At 40.8% G+C, this 17,422-nt stretch overlaps 1 protein-coding gene across 1 annotated transcript in view; it reads right to left on the bottom strand.

Annotated features, from left to right (window-relative positions):
• Positions 1-17,422, bottom strand: part of GLI3 (GLI family zinc finger 3) — a 1,844,924-nt gene that overhangs the window by 64,938 nt on the left and 1,762,564 nt on the right. Inside the window, exon 11 of the mRNA XM_044064809.1 lies at positions 14,832-14,981. Within this exon, the coding sequence (XP_043920744.1) occupies positions 14,832-14,981 (150 nt within the window). The remainder of the gene's footprint in view (positions 1-14,831; positions 14,982-17,422) is intronic.

Here is a 17,422-nt window from a genome sequence, read left to right on the forward strand (position 1 = left end):
CCACTGTATAAAGCCTTCTTGGGTTGAGTTGTACTGCTTTTTGGTTTGGATCTAGCAAAAGGAAATGGAAAAAGTGACTTCAGGGAATCAGTATTCTGTAACCGGATATTTTGCCATATGGATCATGCATAAACTGATTTTTAAACACTAATAAACTATTACTGTTTTTTTTTTTTTTTTTTTTTAGATGCAGGTTCAGCCTTTGGATGTAATTCATGTTTCTGTGTTCATAATGCAATGAGTATGATTAGATTACAGTTCTTGCCAAGATGAAATAAGACTGCAAACTTTCAATTTGTTTAGTATGCCTTGCACAGATGTGGATGACACTTAATTTTTTTAAGTAACTAAGGTACTGGAGTGCAGGGGATTGCCATTCTGAAAAAAAAAACATTTGAAGTTATCTTTTTCGGAGCTGTTTCTTAGTAGACTGTGATTCAGCAATTTACTTTTGGGGTAATTTGTATCATTTCTTCAAAATGGAACCATTCAGTTGGGGTTACAAGACTTTAATAAGGAAAATGATTCTCACTCATAAGACGTATTATAATGATGATGTACTTTGACTAGAATAAATACTGAATAATACCGTAGTCCACGGAGCGCAGTGAATATGCTCCAAAACTGGAAACAATATAAACCTGTTATGCTCTTCTGTAGTGTAAGACCCGACAGTAACAATGCTTCCACAGGTGTGCAACATTTGTTAAAATCCCCCAAGCACTGTTACAGTCCAGTCTCACAGACGGGATGCTACTTCACTCTTAACTGACCCTGAAGTACTTGGATTAAAGTTTCATTCTCACTGTGGAAGTTTACAGACATCAGTCCATAAGTAATTTAATTAACTAACAGAATTTAAAAACTGTCCCTGACTTTTTTTCTCTAATAATATTTACTTGCTTTGTATGACACAGCACTTGTTAAATGCTTTACTGGCTTTAAAAGCCTATAAAATGCTGTGCTTCTTTTTTTTGCAACTGGTAATTCACAGTCTGACGATATGAGATACTGCTAGCCATGCCAGGAGAAGTAGAGTAGTGGATGTATAACTTATGCCAGTACAGTTATCTGGAATTTTGTAAATAATTATATGTCATTTGTATATCAAACTGATTTGTACAGATGCTTGTGCTGAAAATGTAGTTGGAAGGTCTGCTTGTGTTAAAATGTATCAGCAGTATGCTCTGCTGGAAGGAAAACAAATGTACATGTTTTGCTGCAACTGAATTAAATGTATACACTGTAACAGCATATACTGGAAGGGAAGAGGTTAATCCACCTGGCTTTGAAAAATATTCTTGAAATTAAATTACTTCATGAGTTAAGCCATAAAGATGTTATCCCATAGTTTTGAATGGAGACAGACACACAATGTCTGTGCTAGAGAATAGGTTGTAGCCCATGTAGGAAGAGTGGAATGGTTTTATGGTTTATGAATTCCAGTAGCTGCACCACATCTGAGCAAAGGTCCGTCTGTGTGTATGGTAACACATAGGTGCTAAATTCCTGTCAGCTTCTAGTGATGGGGGACATTGTGGGAAGCAGAGTCAGATGACCAGATGTGTGTCATTTGTAATCACCTCAGAAATAATATTTAGATATTAGTAGCAGATTGCTCTCAGCATTCTGTATTCTGACTTGGATCTGACAACAAGGACCACTCACCCACATTAGCTTGTCTTGCTCTATTCAGTAAGTAGGAACAGTAATTCTTTAGATTAGGCAGGAATAGACTGTGAGATTAGCTAAATACTGTTTTTCTATAACAGTGTAAAACTTTCCATCAGTGCTAATTTTAATATCTCCTGTGAATGAGACTTTGGTGTTTACTGTAAATAGATATTTAGTATTTTCTTGTTCTTTTATTATTCATTATTAAATATATTTAAAATGTCCATTGTAGCATTTCCTTTTTAGAAAATATTTAAGTTTTGAGAGTATTTGCACATATTTATTTGGTGATAACTGTGGCCACTCCTGAAAGCCTTGCTGTTTGGTCAACATTACCATTTGTATTAATATTAATTTCACTCAGTATAATTGGGTACTCTTGTAAGAGCCTTAACGTGATTGGCAGGGGTTCTGGTGGCAGTGATAACTACCTCATAGTCCAGGCAGAAGGGGGCACAGCAGGTGAATCTGTGCCAGCATTTCCCAGGTGTGTGTGTGTGTGTGTGTGTGTGTGTGTGTGTGTGTGTGTGTGTGTGTGTGTGTGCGCGTGTGTGTATACAAATTAAATCTTAAAGAGTGGGCATGTCAGCTGCTTGGTACAGGGACACAAAGCATGGGTTCCACATAGAGGATGTGGGAGGACTTAGCCTGGAGCCCTAGCTAAGGACTCACCTCTAAGCTGTGCCAGTCAGGGATCTTACTGGGAGTCTGGACAAATATAGATAGGAACCAGTCCCCAGACTGAGCGTGTTCCCTGGGTGCTCTTAAGGGAAACTGAGCTTAATGCAGAGAGGTCTGCATATGGAAATACTGAGTGTATCCATTTGTATTCCAAGTGAATGTCCCTCTCCAGTGTCAGTGGTGAGGATTCAGGTTCTTACTAGCCCATAGTAGGGAATTCATATATTCATGAGCAGTGTTGGGATATTGAACTTCTGTAGCCTGTAAGCAGTTGTCACTAAGAATGTGCACTCTCAAGCAGCTACAAGGTGAACATTCAGTGTTTCATATCACAACAGTTTTGATTTATTTATTTATTGTTAGTTTAGTTAGTCAGGGAGAGCAGGGAAGGATGTCAGCAGAGGATTATGGCAAGCTGACAAAGAACCAGTTGGCCAAGGTGTGGGAAGCCAAAGGACTGGTGTATGCCAACTTGACTAAACAGGAAATGATTTCAGCCTTAGTTGCAGCTCAAACCAGCAACCAGGAGGACAACCAGTTTGGTGATGGGGATTTGCAGCCCTCAGAAACAGGACAGTTCAACTTTTCCTCAGACAACTTAAAAACCTGCATGGAGTTAAAGAGACTTGAACTGGAGGCCAAACGTTTGGAATTAGAATCAGCAGAGAGAATGAGGTGTTTGCAGGCTGAAGAAAATTAGAGACTGCAGCGTTTGGAGGCAGAAGAAAATGACAAGCAGTGTCAACATGACAGGGAGATGCTGACTCTTCACCAAGGTCATGGGGGTAATGGGGAAGGGAATAACTGAACCCCAGAAGCAACAAAGGTCAGTAAATTTCTTCCACTATTTACAGTGGGTGATAATTTTGATAGTTTTATTCATATATTTGAAAGAGTATGTAAACAGTATAATGTTGACCAATGGCTGTAGGTATGGTTTCTGGCCCCCTTACTCCATGGTAAAGCTGTAACTGCTGTTTCTAAATTGTCAGATATTGATTGTTTAAATTATGAAAAAGTCAAGAAACATTTACTTAAATGCTCTAAGTTAACACCAATAGCTTACAGAAAAAAAGATTTGTGAGCGTAGATGCAAGGCAGATGATATTATATTGCTGAGTTAAGCACTTATTTTCATAGGTAGGTGAGTGGGTGTCAGGTCACCACCTCTGAAAGACTGGCAGAGCTTCTGGTGAGGGAACACCTGAGGACTTGCAAATCTGGTTGGCAGACTGAGAATGCAACTCTGCAGATGAGCTGGGGAAGAAAGGGGATCACTACTTAGCAAGCAAGGCACCACTGCACAGGAAAGGGATGCCCAGTGCTGCACATGAATATAAGGGAACTCATGGTGGGCAGTCTAAACTGCCCCAACAGAGTTCACCAGTAACAGGGGAGACATTCAGGTACATGGCCAGGATCAAGGGTTAAATGTTTTACATGTAACCAGTGGGGTCATGTATCATACAGATGGCCACAGAAGCAAGGTGGGGAACAAAAGGTGGGGGAGCCAGCAAGTGCAAATAACAGTATGCCAGTGGTAAGTTGTCCGGAGACAACAGTGGTACCAAATTATCACAACAGGTTATATCCTATCTTAGTGGATGGAAAACATGTCACTGCTAAGAAAGGCACAGCCTCTGACATAACCATTGTAAAGCCTGCAGTAATTAAAGAGAACAGTGCTTGCTTGGGCAATCCACTCCAGTCAGAGCTTTTGGAAGGACCCCATTCCAAATGCCTTTGGCCAAGGTTCATCTTGACTGGCAGGGTGGAAAAGGAAGCAAGCAAGTAGGCGTGTGTGAAGATATCCCTGCAGATGTCTTGCTAGGAAATTATTTTAATAATACAGTACCTTGTGTGCATGAAGTTGCACGCAGTCAGGCTTGGAGACATGCATAGTCTGGCAGCCTTAGGGAGACCCAGACAGACCTCATACCTGAAGCCAGGGCTGGTGAGGTGGCTATTTCAGGGAGGGAGCTACCCTGTAGCAGTGAACCTGAAGGACAGAGTGACTGCAAGGGCAGAGGTGAGTAGTAATACCCAGGCTGATAGTGAGGCACTGCTGTCAGAGGGTGCCAGACCTCACTTGGAAGGGGAGCTGGGAAGAGTCACAAAAGTAGAGCTGAGACAGGTTCAGCTCTCAGACCCCACACTAAGAGGTTTGATGGAGATAGCTAGGGATGCACCTGATTCTCAAGGAAAAGAGGAAACTGTATACTGGAACAAAGGGTTACTGTATAAAGAGTGGACCCCTGAGGGAAAGCTAGAGGGTGAGGTAGCAAAGCAATTGGTAGTGCTTACAGCCTACTGTCTAACACTTCTAGCCATAGCCCATGACATTCCTTTTGCAGGTCACATGGGCATAACATGTACCAACAGACATATTATGCAGAACTTTTATCGGCCTGGGATTGCAAGGGATTTAACAGGGTACTGCATGAACTGTGAGCAGTGCCAAAAAATAGGCAAGACAGGAGACAAGGTCAAAGCTCCTTTGATGTCTTTGCTTGTGACAGAGGAGCCATTTCAGAGAGTAGCTATGGATATTGTGGGGCACTGAGTACCCCAAGTACCACTGGGAAGAAGTATATCCTAGTGATAGTTGATTATGCTACTAGATACCCTGAGGCAGCAGTGGCTCTGTCCTCCATTCAGGCAGAGAAGGTGGCAAATGCTTTGCTAGAGATTTTCAACAGAGTAGGTTTCCCAAGAGAAATACTGACTGACAGAGGTGCAAAACTCATGTCAGACCTGCTGGCTTGTCTGTGGAAGCACTCGCGGTGAAGCACTTAAAGACCACCCCATACCATGCCCAGATTAATGCTCTTGTGGAGAGGTTAAACTCTGCACTAAATATCATGCTACAAGCATTTGCAGACCAGTTTAAGAGAGAGTGGGATACATATTTGCTCCATCAGTTGTTTTTTTGTCACCCTTTCAGTTGCTGTATGGGCATAGGATGAGGGGACCTTTATATATGATTCATGATGAGTGGGAGAGTGAATGTGAATCCCACAAGGGGTATGTTGTGGCATATGTCCTAAACATCCAGGACAAGGCACAGGAGAACCTGTCAGGAGCCCAACAGCAGAAAAAGGTCTGGTATGACAGGAATGCCTGAGCCAGAGAGTATGATGTAGGACAGCAGGTTATGGTTTTAATTCCTGTCAGATACAATAAACTGTAGGCAGCTTGGGAGGGACCCTTCAAAGTGGTAAGGAAGGTCAGTGATGTTAGCTACATGGCAGAACTGCTAGGCAGGAGACAGGGGCATAAATTGTATCATGTTAGTATGATGAAACCTTGTCATGATAGGAAGGCCCTGGTGCTAAGTATTTGCAGTACGAGGCAGGAGGAGTCTGTGGGGGATCTATGGCTACAGCAAGTCAGCCAGTATAATGCAAAATTACTATGGTGGAGCCTAGGGTTGCTGGCATATGATATGACAGTGCAGCACTGTAGTGAAGTCAACAATGCCAATGCAGATTGACGCTCAAGACAGGGTATAGGATAATGTATTCCTAGATAGGCTAATTCCTCTCAAGCAATGTTTCTCAAGGGGCACATGAAAAACTAGCTTGAGTCTTCAAAGGGATGAGAGATGTGACAATAGGAGGGACTGCCAGCCATGCCAGGAGAAGTAGGGCAGTGGTTATATAACTTATGCCAGCACAGCTAGCTGGAAGTTTCTAAATAATTGTATGTCATTTGCATAACAAACTGATATGTACAGATACTTGTGCTGAAAATATACTTGTAAGGTTGGCTTGTTTTAAAATGTATCAACAATGTGCCCTCCTGGAAGGAAAATACATTTAAATGTATTATTGCAACTGAATTAAATATATAAATTGTAACAGCATATACTGGAAGGGAAGATGTTAATCCAACTGACTTTGAAAAATATTCTTGAAATTAAATTACTTTATCTGTTAAGCCATAAAGATGTTATCCTACAGTTCTGAATGGAATCAGAGATGCAATGTATGTGCTAGAGAACAGGTTGTAGCTCCTGTAGGAAGAGTGCAATGGTTTTATGATTTTATCACTTCCAGCAGCTGCACCACATCTAAGCAAAGGTCTATCTGTGTGTATAGTAACGCAGAGGTGCTACAATCCTGTCAGCTTCTAGTGATGGGGGATAGTGTGGGAAATAAGAGTCAGATGATCAGATGTAATATCACTGTGTAATCAGCTCAGAAATAATATTTAGATATTAGCAGGAGACTGCTCTCAGCATTCTGCATTTTGTCTTGGATCTGACAACAAGGACACTCACCCACATTATCTTGCATTGCTCTATTCAGTAAGTAGGAATAGTAATTCTTTAGTTCAGTCAGGAATAGACAGTGAGATTAACTAAATACTGTTTTTCTATAACAGTGTGAAACTTTCTATCCATGTTAATTTTAATATCTCCTGTGACTTGAGAATCTGTTTACTATAAATAGATATTTAGTATTTTCTTGTTCTTTTATTATTTATTATTAAATATACTTAAACTTTCCATTGTGAGTGGTCATTTACGTTTTAAGGTTATTTGCACATATTTATTTGGTGATAACTGTGGCCACTCCTAAAAGCCTTGTTGTTTGGTTAACATTACCATTTATATTAATATTAATTTCACTCAGTATAATCAGGTAACCTTGTAAGAACCGTAAAGTAGCTGGCAGAGGTTCTGGTGGCAGTGATAACTACTTTACAGTATTTGCAGGAGGAGGCACAGCAGATGGATCTGTTTCAGCCTTTCCCAGGTGTTTGTGTGTGTGCAAATCAAATCTCAAAACACTGGTTTCACAGAGAGGGTGGGGGAGAACTTAGCTTGGAACCCCAGCTAAGGACTCAACTCTAAGCTGGGCCAGTTGGGAGTCTTATTGGAGGTCTGGACAAATACAGAGAGGAAACAGCTTCATGGACCGAGTGTGTTCCCTGGGTGCTCTTAAGGGAAATTGTGCATGATGCAGAGGTCTGCATCTGGAAATACTGAGTATATCCTTTTGTATTCCTAATGAATGTCCCTCTCCAGTGTCAGTGGTGACGATTCAGGCTCCTTGATTACTGGCCCAATGTGGAGACGTCACACACAGAGTAGATGAAACTCCATGCACTACAAAGAGTTATGAACAGGTCACATACTCATCATATCCCTTTATGTGTTCTCAAAATAGATGACAAGATTCACCTTCAGAAAGCAGGACATGCATGTCTTGAGCACATAATGTGGTGACTTTCAGAGATCTGTTAATAAACTTCTATATTCTGAGCTAATTACTTATTTATATACAGTAATGTTCTTTTCCACAACAACAAATGTACATAAAGGAGACAAATCTAAGACCTTGACAACTTCAAAACTTTGGAATAATTTACCATACTATATGAAATCTATTGCCTGAATAAAACTGTTTAAAAAGAATACTATTAGCTTTATGTTTTTTTTTTAACTATGTTGTACCATAGTCTCCCAACATCAGGCTAATCTTCATTACATAGCAATCTGTATTTATATGACGTGCACAACGTAGTGTGTTTAACTTTGTTTTTAACTATATTTTTCTAACATTAATAGTAAATATTACTGGCTTTATGTTTCTTTTAACAGTGTTTTTCCATATTTATTTTTTATTTTTTATTTATTTTACATTTGTTGACCGGGCTAGTCCAACTGGATATATGTCCGTTTTCAGTAGAGGCCCGGGGAGAAAAGCTCCATCAGTTGTACACTTTTACAAAAAGGCATAAATGGTTACATAAGAAAGATAGGAAATAAAAAATATAATCAGATAAAAAAATACATTGGCATAAAAGTTCACATGACATCATAGCAGGTTAACCAGATAATATAAAAAATAAAATTTTTTTTTTTTTTTTTTTTTTGTATGTTTTGTTTTCTTGTCTGCAACCCAGGCTGGACCTGCAACCGGTCAATTCTGATCAGTGATCTAACCCGTAAACCTACACAAACCTATAAATAAATCCTAATTAAGTAAATCCTAACAAGTTGATGGAAAACACAAAATATATGTTCAATATTTTTAAATCCACACTCCTTGGCAGCCAGCTGGTCTGCATTGTGGTTATTTTCCCTTGCCAAATGTGGATGTGGAAAGTAGGGTGGGTGGATTGGCTTTTTTTTTTTTTAACTACTAAAATACACTTTCTGACTGTACATACACTTTGTCAACTGTTAATTCCCTACATAATGAGCTGGGTGAAAATGAGTTACCCCCGGATAACTGTTCAAGAGTATATGCCTGTTACATGCATAACATTGTTTAAACTCTGTTACAGTGCAGCTGAGTGAAATGGCCTTAACAGTGGCTTGTAAATATGCCTCTCAACCTCTTAACACAAGAGGTCTGGACAAAGCCAAAAATAATGGTGGACAAAGGCCCAATAATAAGGATGGATTTTAAATATTGTTTTTATAAACTTAAAAATTTGCTAGAATTAGAAGTTATGCACTTACCATAACTTGGCATCTGTTTTGTCCATTTTCATTTTTCCTCACAGATGGGTTCAAATCCAACTCTCAGAACCGACTCGGCCGCATACCAAAGACTTTGGTTCATAATCTCAAGCTCCTTCTACTACCTATAATGCTCTATTCTCCCCCTAACTTCTCAGATCGAGTTTGCTGCTCAATCTTCCAAAGTTTTAAGAGAGACAAAAAGGATATAAAAGAAAAGTTAGGGTTCAAACCTGATAGGTTCCAATACTCTCTACCAGGTACTTCTAGAACAGACAAGGCTTGGAGATGGAATCAGAGGGAAAGTGAGGAAAAATGAAAATGGACAACACAGATGCTAACTTATGGTAAGTACACAACTTCTAAATCTGATGTTGTCCCTTTTCATTCTTCTTCACAATTAGGACAGAATCCCCAGCTATGTAGCCCTTGGGAGGCCCTCATGGAAGGACATGCTACAGCACTGATGAACCAAAGGAAGCTGTACTTCTAGAGATGATATCCAATTTGTAATGAGTAACAAAGGTGCGAGTCTTAGACCAAGTGGCTGCAGCACAAATATCATTTGTGGAAGTCCGTAAGGAAAATGCAGATGATGTAGCCATAGACCAAGTGAGCTCTGGGAGGTCATGGTAACTGCAATCCTTTCTGAGAATAGACAAATGAGATGAAATCAGTAAATCATTTTGCTAGAGTGAGTTTAGACAGTGGCCCAGGCGGCAAGAAGAAAAAGATACAAGCAACTGATTGGATTTTCTGAATTGCTTGGTTCTGGGAAGGTAAAAATACAATTGTCTGTGCACATCAAGGAGGTGAAGCAGGTATTCCCCCTTATTTGTAAAATTGGGAAAGAAGACTGGTAATTGTATGGACTGATTGATGTTAGTCTCCATAGCCACTTTAGGAAGAAAGGAAGGATTGGTCCATAGGGATACTCTGTCCTTATGAACGATAATGTAAGAAGGCTTAGCTGATAAGGCCTGGAGCTCAGAAATGTTTTACTGAAGTAATGGCTACTAAAAAGATGGTTTTCCAGGACAGCAATTTCATATCACATTTGTTTGCTGGTAAAAAGGGTTTCTGAGTTAAGTCTTGAAGCACCACAGTGAGGTCCCAAGGAGGGATCTTTTATTGAGGGTCTGAGCAATAAGACAACCTTCATGAAGCCTTTACACAATCTGGTCATAGCCAGAGAAAGGGATTTATTTCCAGAATGGAAATTAGAGATAGCTGACAAATGAAGTTTAATAGTAGAAAAACTAGCCCCTTCTTTAAAAAGAGTCATCAGGAAGAGAAGAATGGTCAAAACTGGAGATGAAAAGGGGTCGATATTCTGACTGGGCACCAGACAGAAAATCTTTTCCATTTGGTCCTGTAAACTTTCTTGGTAGAGGCCTTCTAAGAGGCCAAGATAATCTTAAGAACTGGGGAAGCAAGCCTGGACTGTCTAACTATTACTGGAAGTGGAGAAATTACTTGATTAGTTTGTGTGTTTAGAGATTGGGATATATTGAATTTTGGATGGCTGGGACAAGAGATCCTGGGTGGGCTGCAGTATCCATGGAGGATATTTCAAGTGAGACCAGAGCAAGGGGGAACCATACCTGTTGAAGCCAGAGGGGATCAACGAGGATGAATGAGCTCTTCAGCCTACTTGCTTTCTGCAAAAACTTTGGAACTAGAGGAAGAGTGGTGTAAGCAGGCAGGAGACCTGTGGGCCAATAGTTTATCAGAGCATCCCTTGGTGACTCCCTCAGTGGGGGATCAGAGCGAAATACTTCCTGCACTTGTTGTTGAGGGGTGAGGCAAATAGGTCACAGCAAGGCCACCCCCAGCAGCTGAATATCATATTCACTACTGACATGATTGAGAGACCACTTGTGAGGAATCAGAATAGATCTGCTGAGCCTGTCTGCTAGCTCATTGGTTTTCCCTGGGACGTGCATTGGAAGGAGAAAGTGGTTTGAAGCTATAGCCCATTCCCAAACTCTCATGGCCTCTCTGCACAGGGGGTAAGACCAGGTTTCTCCTTGCTTGTTGATATACCAGACCACTGACATGTTGTCTGTTGTCTGTTTGGAATGCAATCAACCCTAGAGGTAGATCATCTTGAAATGCTTGCAATGCTAGAAAGACTGCTCTCATCTCTAGCACATTGATATGCAACTTGGTTTCCAGAGGGGACCATGTGCCTTGGACCATCTTTCCCAAGAAATGCCACCCACCCTGGATGGGAAGCATCTATGGTCACACTGGTAGCTAAAGCTGGAGGAGTAAAAGGTCTGTCCAGAAACAGATTGTCGGACTGAAGCTACCAGAGAATTTGAAGTTTGCAGATCAGGGTGAGTTTTATGGGAATTGATAGGGACTGATAAAGAATGGACCACTGCACTACCAATGTCCACTGAAAAATGCGCATAAAGAATCTTGCTACAGGAACCAGAAGTATGGCAGCTGACACAGACCCCATAGCTTGAAGTACTAATCATGCTGGAGGAGACAGCTGAGATAGTATGGCCTGAACTTAAAGTTTCAGAGACGTGATGTGATAGAGAGGTAAGGAAGGCACCTGGGTTGTAGTATTTAAGAGGTTTTCTATGAATTCCAAGGTCTGGACTGGAACTAGATTCGACTTGGTATGATTTATTGAGATGCCCAAGGTGCTGGAGATCTGGAGCAAGCAGTCCCTGGCTTGTAGAAGATGATGCTTGGATGGGGTGGTGGGGAGCCAATCATCGATTTATAGAAACACCCAGAATCCTTTGAGTCTCAAGTGAGCTGCCACTACTGCCATTCATTTGGTAAACACGCTAGGGGTTGTTGTGAGTCCAAAAGGCAATACTCTGAATTGGTAATGACTGTCTCTGAGCCGAAAGCACAGATGTCTCCTGGATCACCTTGTCTATTTTTATGTGACAGTATACATCCCGGAGATCTGTAGAGCACATCCAATTGTCCTTGCACAGTAGAGGCAGAATGGACTGAACAGTGACTATTTGGAACTTTGTCTTCTTTACAAACTGGTTTAAGTTGATGAGATCCAGAATGGGTCTTAGGTCCCCTATTTTCTTTGGCACTAAAAAGAAGTGGGAGTAAGTTCTGAATCCTACTTGGTTGGGTGGGACCTCCTGGATGACTCTTTTCTTTAGCAGCTTTTGTATTTCTTGAGATGCATCTTCCATTTGACTGGGTGGTACATCTGGAAGCTTCTTTCTCTGGATGGGGGGAGGAAGGGAAAATGGTATGTAGTAACCTCTGGATATGATTCTTAGCACCCATGAATTTTTTGTGATTTCTGTCCAGGTGTGGATTTGCAAGGAGAAAAGACCTCTGACTGCCTCCAGAGGCAGGCAGTCGGGCAATGCTTCAGGAGCACTGACGGGGGCTGTCAGAGAAGGAATCACTGAAGCCCCGATTCTGTGGACCCACTCTGCCTCGGAGGTGACGTCTGCCATTGAAGGTTCCTCCTCTGCCTCTGGAGGGACTATCTCCTTGTGAATCCTGGAAAGGCCCCTATGATTTTCAGAACCACATCTTCTTACCAACTTGTTGGTTTCTAGAGAAAGTTCATTGAGGGGAAGAAAACTTGATCTTTATGGCAGACAGAATCTTTCCTTCATGTTCGCTGCGGCTGTCTGTCTTGTCACGATGGCAGCAAACTAGATCTGAGGAGTTAGGGGGAAGACAGAGCATTATGAGTAAAGGGAGGAGCTCGAGATTATGATCCAAAGTCTTTGGTATGTGACTGAGTCAGATCCGAGATTCAGATCTGAACCCATCTGTGAGGAATAATGAAAAGGGACATCAGATTAAAATGTTTAGTATTGGCATGAATTTTCTGAAGGATATGAAATCTGAAATTAAAATGTCTGTCATTATTTAATGCCTTCAATCCTCAGTGATTTTCCAGGAAAACAAATTTTACGAAGAGATCAAAAATATGTGGCGAAAATCTGGACAGCTGAGAGGTATGCTTATAAAGCAAAAAATACATTACTTGCAAAAAAACAACTTTGGTGACTGATGTCTAATAAAACATTCTAGTACTTAAGTTTTGTACTACATTATTGAACACTATTTTATATTCTGTCTAAATTACATTATGATAATTAGACTTGTCACTGACTAATGTGCTGAAAAAATCCATTGGTACAACTGAGCAAATTACATTATGATGATTAGACTTGTCACTGACTAATGTGCTGAAAATCCACTGGTACAAACTAAAAAAATGGCTGGAGAAAGCAGGTTCAAACATAACAGAACTCTCTTCAACTGTCACTTCCTAACAGAGCAATGTGTTTCATGGGAAGAGTCAGTTCAAAACTGAAGATTTCAGATGTAACCAACAAGAAAAATATTTTTTTGTTCAGAATGATTATACTAACTTCAGTAAACTATATGTAATACGTGTATACATGCAAATAGCAGCTCTCCAAATCAGCTTATTTGCTGAATCCTTGAAAAGCAAAAATAACCACTATGATGTCACCAAATTTCCTCCAGATCTTGCACCTAAACTGTTTCACACCACCTGTGTGCATTATTTTATCTGTATTATGTGAATTACAGAAGTCTAAATATGATTTGATTAGTTGATGACCAAGTAATCTAGCCTCATGAGATCAGGAATAGCTGAATGAAAAGAACTTTTGAAACAATTGTTTTACATGGGTAGGTTCTGTACCCAATGCAGGCAAAGAAACCTTGTATACACTTTTCTATTAAAGCTAATGTAGAGGTAACAAAACAGAAAAAGTTACAAAACATGTTTCAAAAGCTCTGTTCAGTGGTATAGTTGTGACTAAGTGAGTTTGATGAGTCAGTCCTTGGCTGAACAGTGTAAACTTTTAAGATGCCTCAATAGATCTGCAATTAAACAACAATAAATGTGCACTTAAATGTACAAACTGCAATAACACATATACTATGATAAAAGAGAATGGCTGTATATACCACCATCAAAAGCTGTTGCTAAGCCAAAATGTAAAGCACTAACATTTTAATCAATGTTGTGATAACCTGAAACAAAGTTATAAAGACAACTAATATTTCTGAAAAATGGATACTTGAAGAACATAAATAGAAGAAGAGAGTAAAATACATCTGTCCCTCAGTGTGTGTACATGACAACATTATTATCAATGTTAGCAGAGCAGAACATGCAGCTAAGAGAAGGTGGCCAGTACCATTTCACTGCTCCCACTGCACTTTAACTGAAGGTCTTCACTGTACAGAGAACTTCAGCAACTTCAGTGCAGAACAAAATAAGGGGTAGGTTACAAAGGCACAGTCTTCTGTATGGGGATGCGGAAAGCTTTGTCCCCTTCCAGAAAAAAAAAAATTCAATATCAGACTCTTGTTATTAGAAGCAGTATTAACTATAAATAAAGTCAACTGCATGTCCTACAACCCCACACCAGGCTATGTAGGACCACTCACCAGAGAGTGTACCACCCATACCATATTGACAGCTGCTACTACTTTGCTGTATGTGATTACTACATTATCTCAAAGTCCTCCTACTATGCTGAAGAAAGTTAAATCTCTGGGAAGTAAAATCGCCACTGCAGTTCTGTTATCTACTACCCTCAGTGTTAAATTTGTTAGACCTGAATGTGTGACTACATTTTCAAAACCATTAAGGAAATATATTTATGAATGTTTATAACATGCAAATGCATTTGTTACACTTTCATGCAAAATGCATTACTTTTTATTTCATTGGTCATTACTTTCCAAGTTCACAGCATAATCGCTGTGCCACAAATGTGGAATACATTTGAAATTTCTTATTTCTGTTACTTAGAGTGCTTATACTGATGCAGTCCTCACAAAACGTCAGATCTGATATCACAACTTACAGTGTGGGCTGTTGATGTTTTTATACTTCTAATCATCATGTTAATTATCATCAGTGTGCAGGTTTGAAATTGTTGCCCAGATGAATTATATAAACTATTGCAATAAAAATCCAAAACATATTGACATTTTTGCTTACAGTGCATTTGTGTGGTTTTTCCCCAGTGTGCCTTCTCATATGAACTACCAACATGTACTGCGCTTTGAATGGTTTCTGTTCCCGAGAGCACTCCATCCACCGACATACAAACTCCTTCTTCTCTCCATGGATGTGGTCATTATTTATATGCTGTAGAAGTGATAAAAATGCACAACCATTTAATTATGTTAATAGACTAACAGGCAGTATATATTTTGCTACTCCAAATAGTGCAACACTTTTGTTTCAAGCAATTTACAATTAAGTCCTTAAAATGGATTTCAGTTTTCCAATTAGTATTTCTGTAACACATGACTTGCATAAAGAACTCTTGTACTGGCAGGTCCAAAGCTGCTTCTATACCAGACATTTTTGGCATTGTATTAACAAAATCAAAATTACTTCAGTGAAAGGTGTCACTTACTACCCCACCATTCCAGGAGTCCTACTTTATGAACAGGAGTATTTCTGCTTTACATAAGGAAGTCAAACTCTACACAAAACCTTCACATATTTCAACAGGTGACAGGAACGTACAGTTGTGTAAAATCTTACCATAACCTTAGATGTCCTTCTCTTCTATATGTTGCTGTATCCTTAACATGAGGCAGTGTGCCTCTGGTTGACTCATATGTCCAGCCATTCTACAAAAGATAAATGCTACTGCGAAGGTATGTGTGATGGCCTGCATCACTCAGTGAACATCGGCCATAAACGGATGTCAGGTATAAAGTGGACATCAGCATGCGCCTACCTCAGAACTGGATGCCGCTGGGAACCAGCAACTATGGAGTGGGTACTCAAGAGTCAGGCAAGCATCGGGGGGGGGCAGGTTTTACACAGCTATATTATGTCCTTCTGTTCATATGCTGCTGTATCCATAACATGAGGGAGAATGCAAAAGCTCATGCTAATGAGGACAGGGAGGGGGAATGGAGACATTTTCCACAATGTCATAAAGAATGGCCCTGGTAAAACCTGCTCTGGACCTGGAAATGATATCTAACTTGTTTGGTGAAGGTGCGAACAGATGACCATGTACCTGCTTCTAAAACGGCAGCTGTATCCAAACCCTTAAAAAGTCCCCAGAGGGGGACACCACCCTAGTGAAATGTGCCTTCACTAGGAAAAGGAGCCTTTTGCCATGGGCTGTGTAGCAAAATAAATAGTTTGAGAGATCCGGGAGGAAATGGTTTGCTTGGAAACAGGGTGGCCCATGGCTCTTGGGTGATAGGAGACAAAGAGCCTATCTGACTTATGAATGGATTTGGTTTTGGCCACATAGTATCTGAGTTGTCTATGTGCATCCAGGGAGTGGAGGATTCTTTCGATGGAGGTCTGAGGTGAAGGTAAGAAGGCAGGAAAATTGATGGCCTGATTAAGGGTAAGTTTGTTAACTACCTTGGGCATGAAGGATTGGTTAGTATGTGGCAAACCCTGTCCTTGTGGAAAACCATAAAGGGAAGAGAGGCTATGAGGGCTTGTAGTTCAGAGACCCTTCTGGCTGAAGTAATGAAATAATGGTTTTCCATGCGCAGTGTTGGAGAGTGCAGTCCTTAGATGGTTCAAAGGGTGGCAAGGTCAGCTTTTCCAATACAAAAATTAAGATCCCAAGGAGGGGGAATAGGATTCCTTGGAGGTCTAATATGTAGTACCCCTTTTAAAAGAGCTTGATTTCTAGTCTGGTAGCCAAAGGAGGGGAGAGAGGCAAACATGCTGACATGGCAGATAGGTCCAATACCCTATCACCCACAGTGTAAGATTTGGGGTGCATATTTGGGAGTGCATGAGAGTTCTCTTCTCCTGTGTGAGTACGTCCATCCTGCAGGGTAACTTGTGGTGATTGCCCTTGTCTAGATGATGTAGAAGGGGGAACCAGTGCTGCCTTGGCCAAAAGGGGTCACTAGCAAGATTTGAGGTTGTTCTCTATGAATCTTTAGCAAAACTTTTTGTAGAGAGGGAAGGGGGTGGGAATGCATAAGTGAACATCCCCTTCTATGGGAAGGAAAAAGCATCCACCTTCCATGTCCCAGGGGGTGAGTATCCTGGTGTAAAGTTTGGAGTTGTCTGTTCATGGGTGAAGCAAACAGGTCTACCTGTGGTTTACCCCATCGATGGACAATGTCCAGGAACACATCCCTATTTAACATCTATTCGTGGGATGGAGTCATGGACCTGCTTAGAGCATCTGCCATCACATTCTCGGTAGAGGGTATGTAGACGACTAGAAGGGATACTTGTCTCTGTTGAGCTATCTCCCACACCTGCACAGCTAATCTGCAGAGGAGGTAGGACTTTGCCCCCCACCCCAGTTTGTTGATGTACCACAGTATAGTGGTGTTGTCTGTGTACCATCTCAGCACACCTGGGAGGATTTGAGTCTTGAAGATTTGGAGGGTAAATATCAAGCCTCTCATCTTCTTGATGTTGATGTATTCCCACTGTTGGGGAAGGGTCCATGTGTCCCTCACTCTCCAGTCTCCTAAGGTTGCCCTCAACCCAAGTCTGAAGCATCTGTGTACAGATTCTGACTGGGGGAAGGGGATTCAGGGGGAGTCCCAGACTGGCATAAATCTGGGCAATCTACCACT

The sequence above is a fragment of the Protopterus annectens genome, chromosome 3.part0, assembly GCF_019279795.1.
Source record: "Protopterus annectens isolate FY-2018-M chromosome 3.part0, PAN1.0, whole genome shotgun sequence".
Classification (NCBI taxonomy): Eukaryota; Metazoa; Chordata; order Ceratodontiformes; family Protopteridae; genus Protopterus; species Protopterus annectens.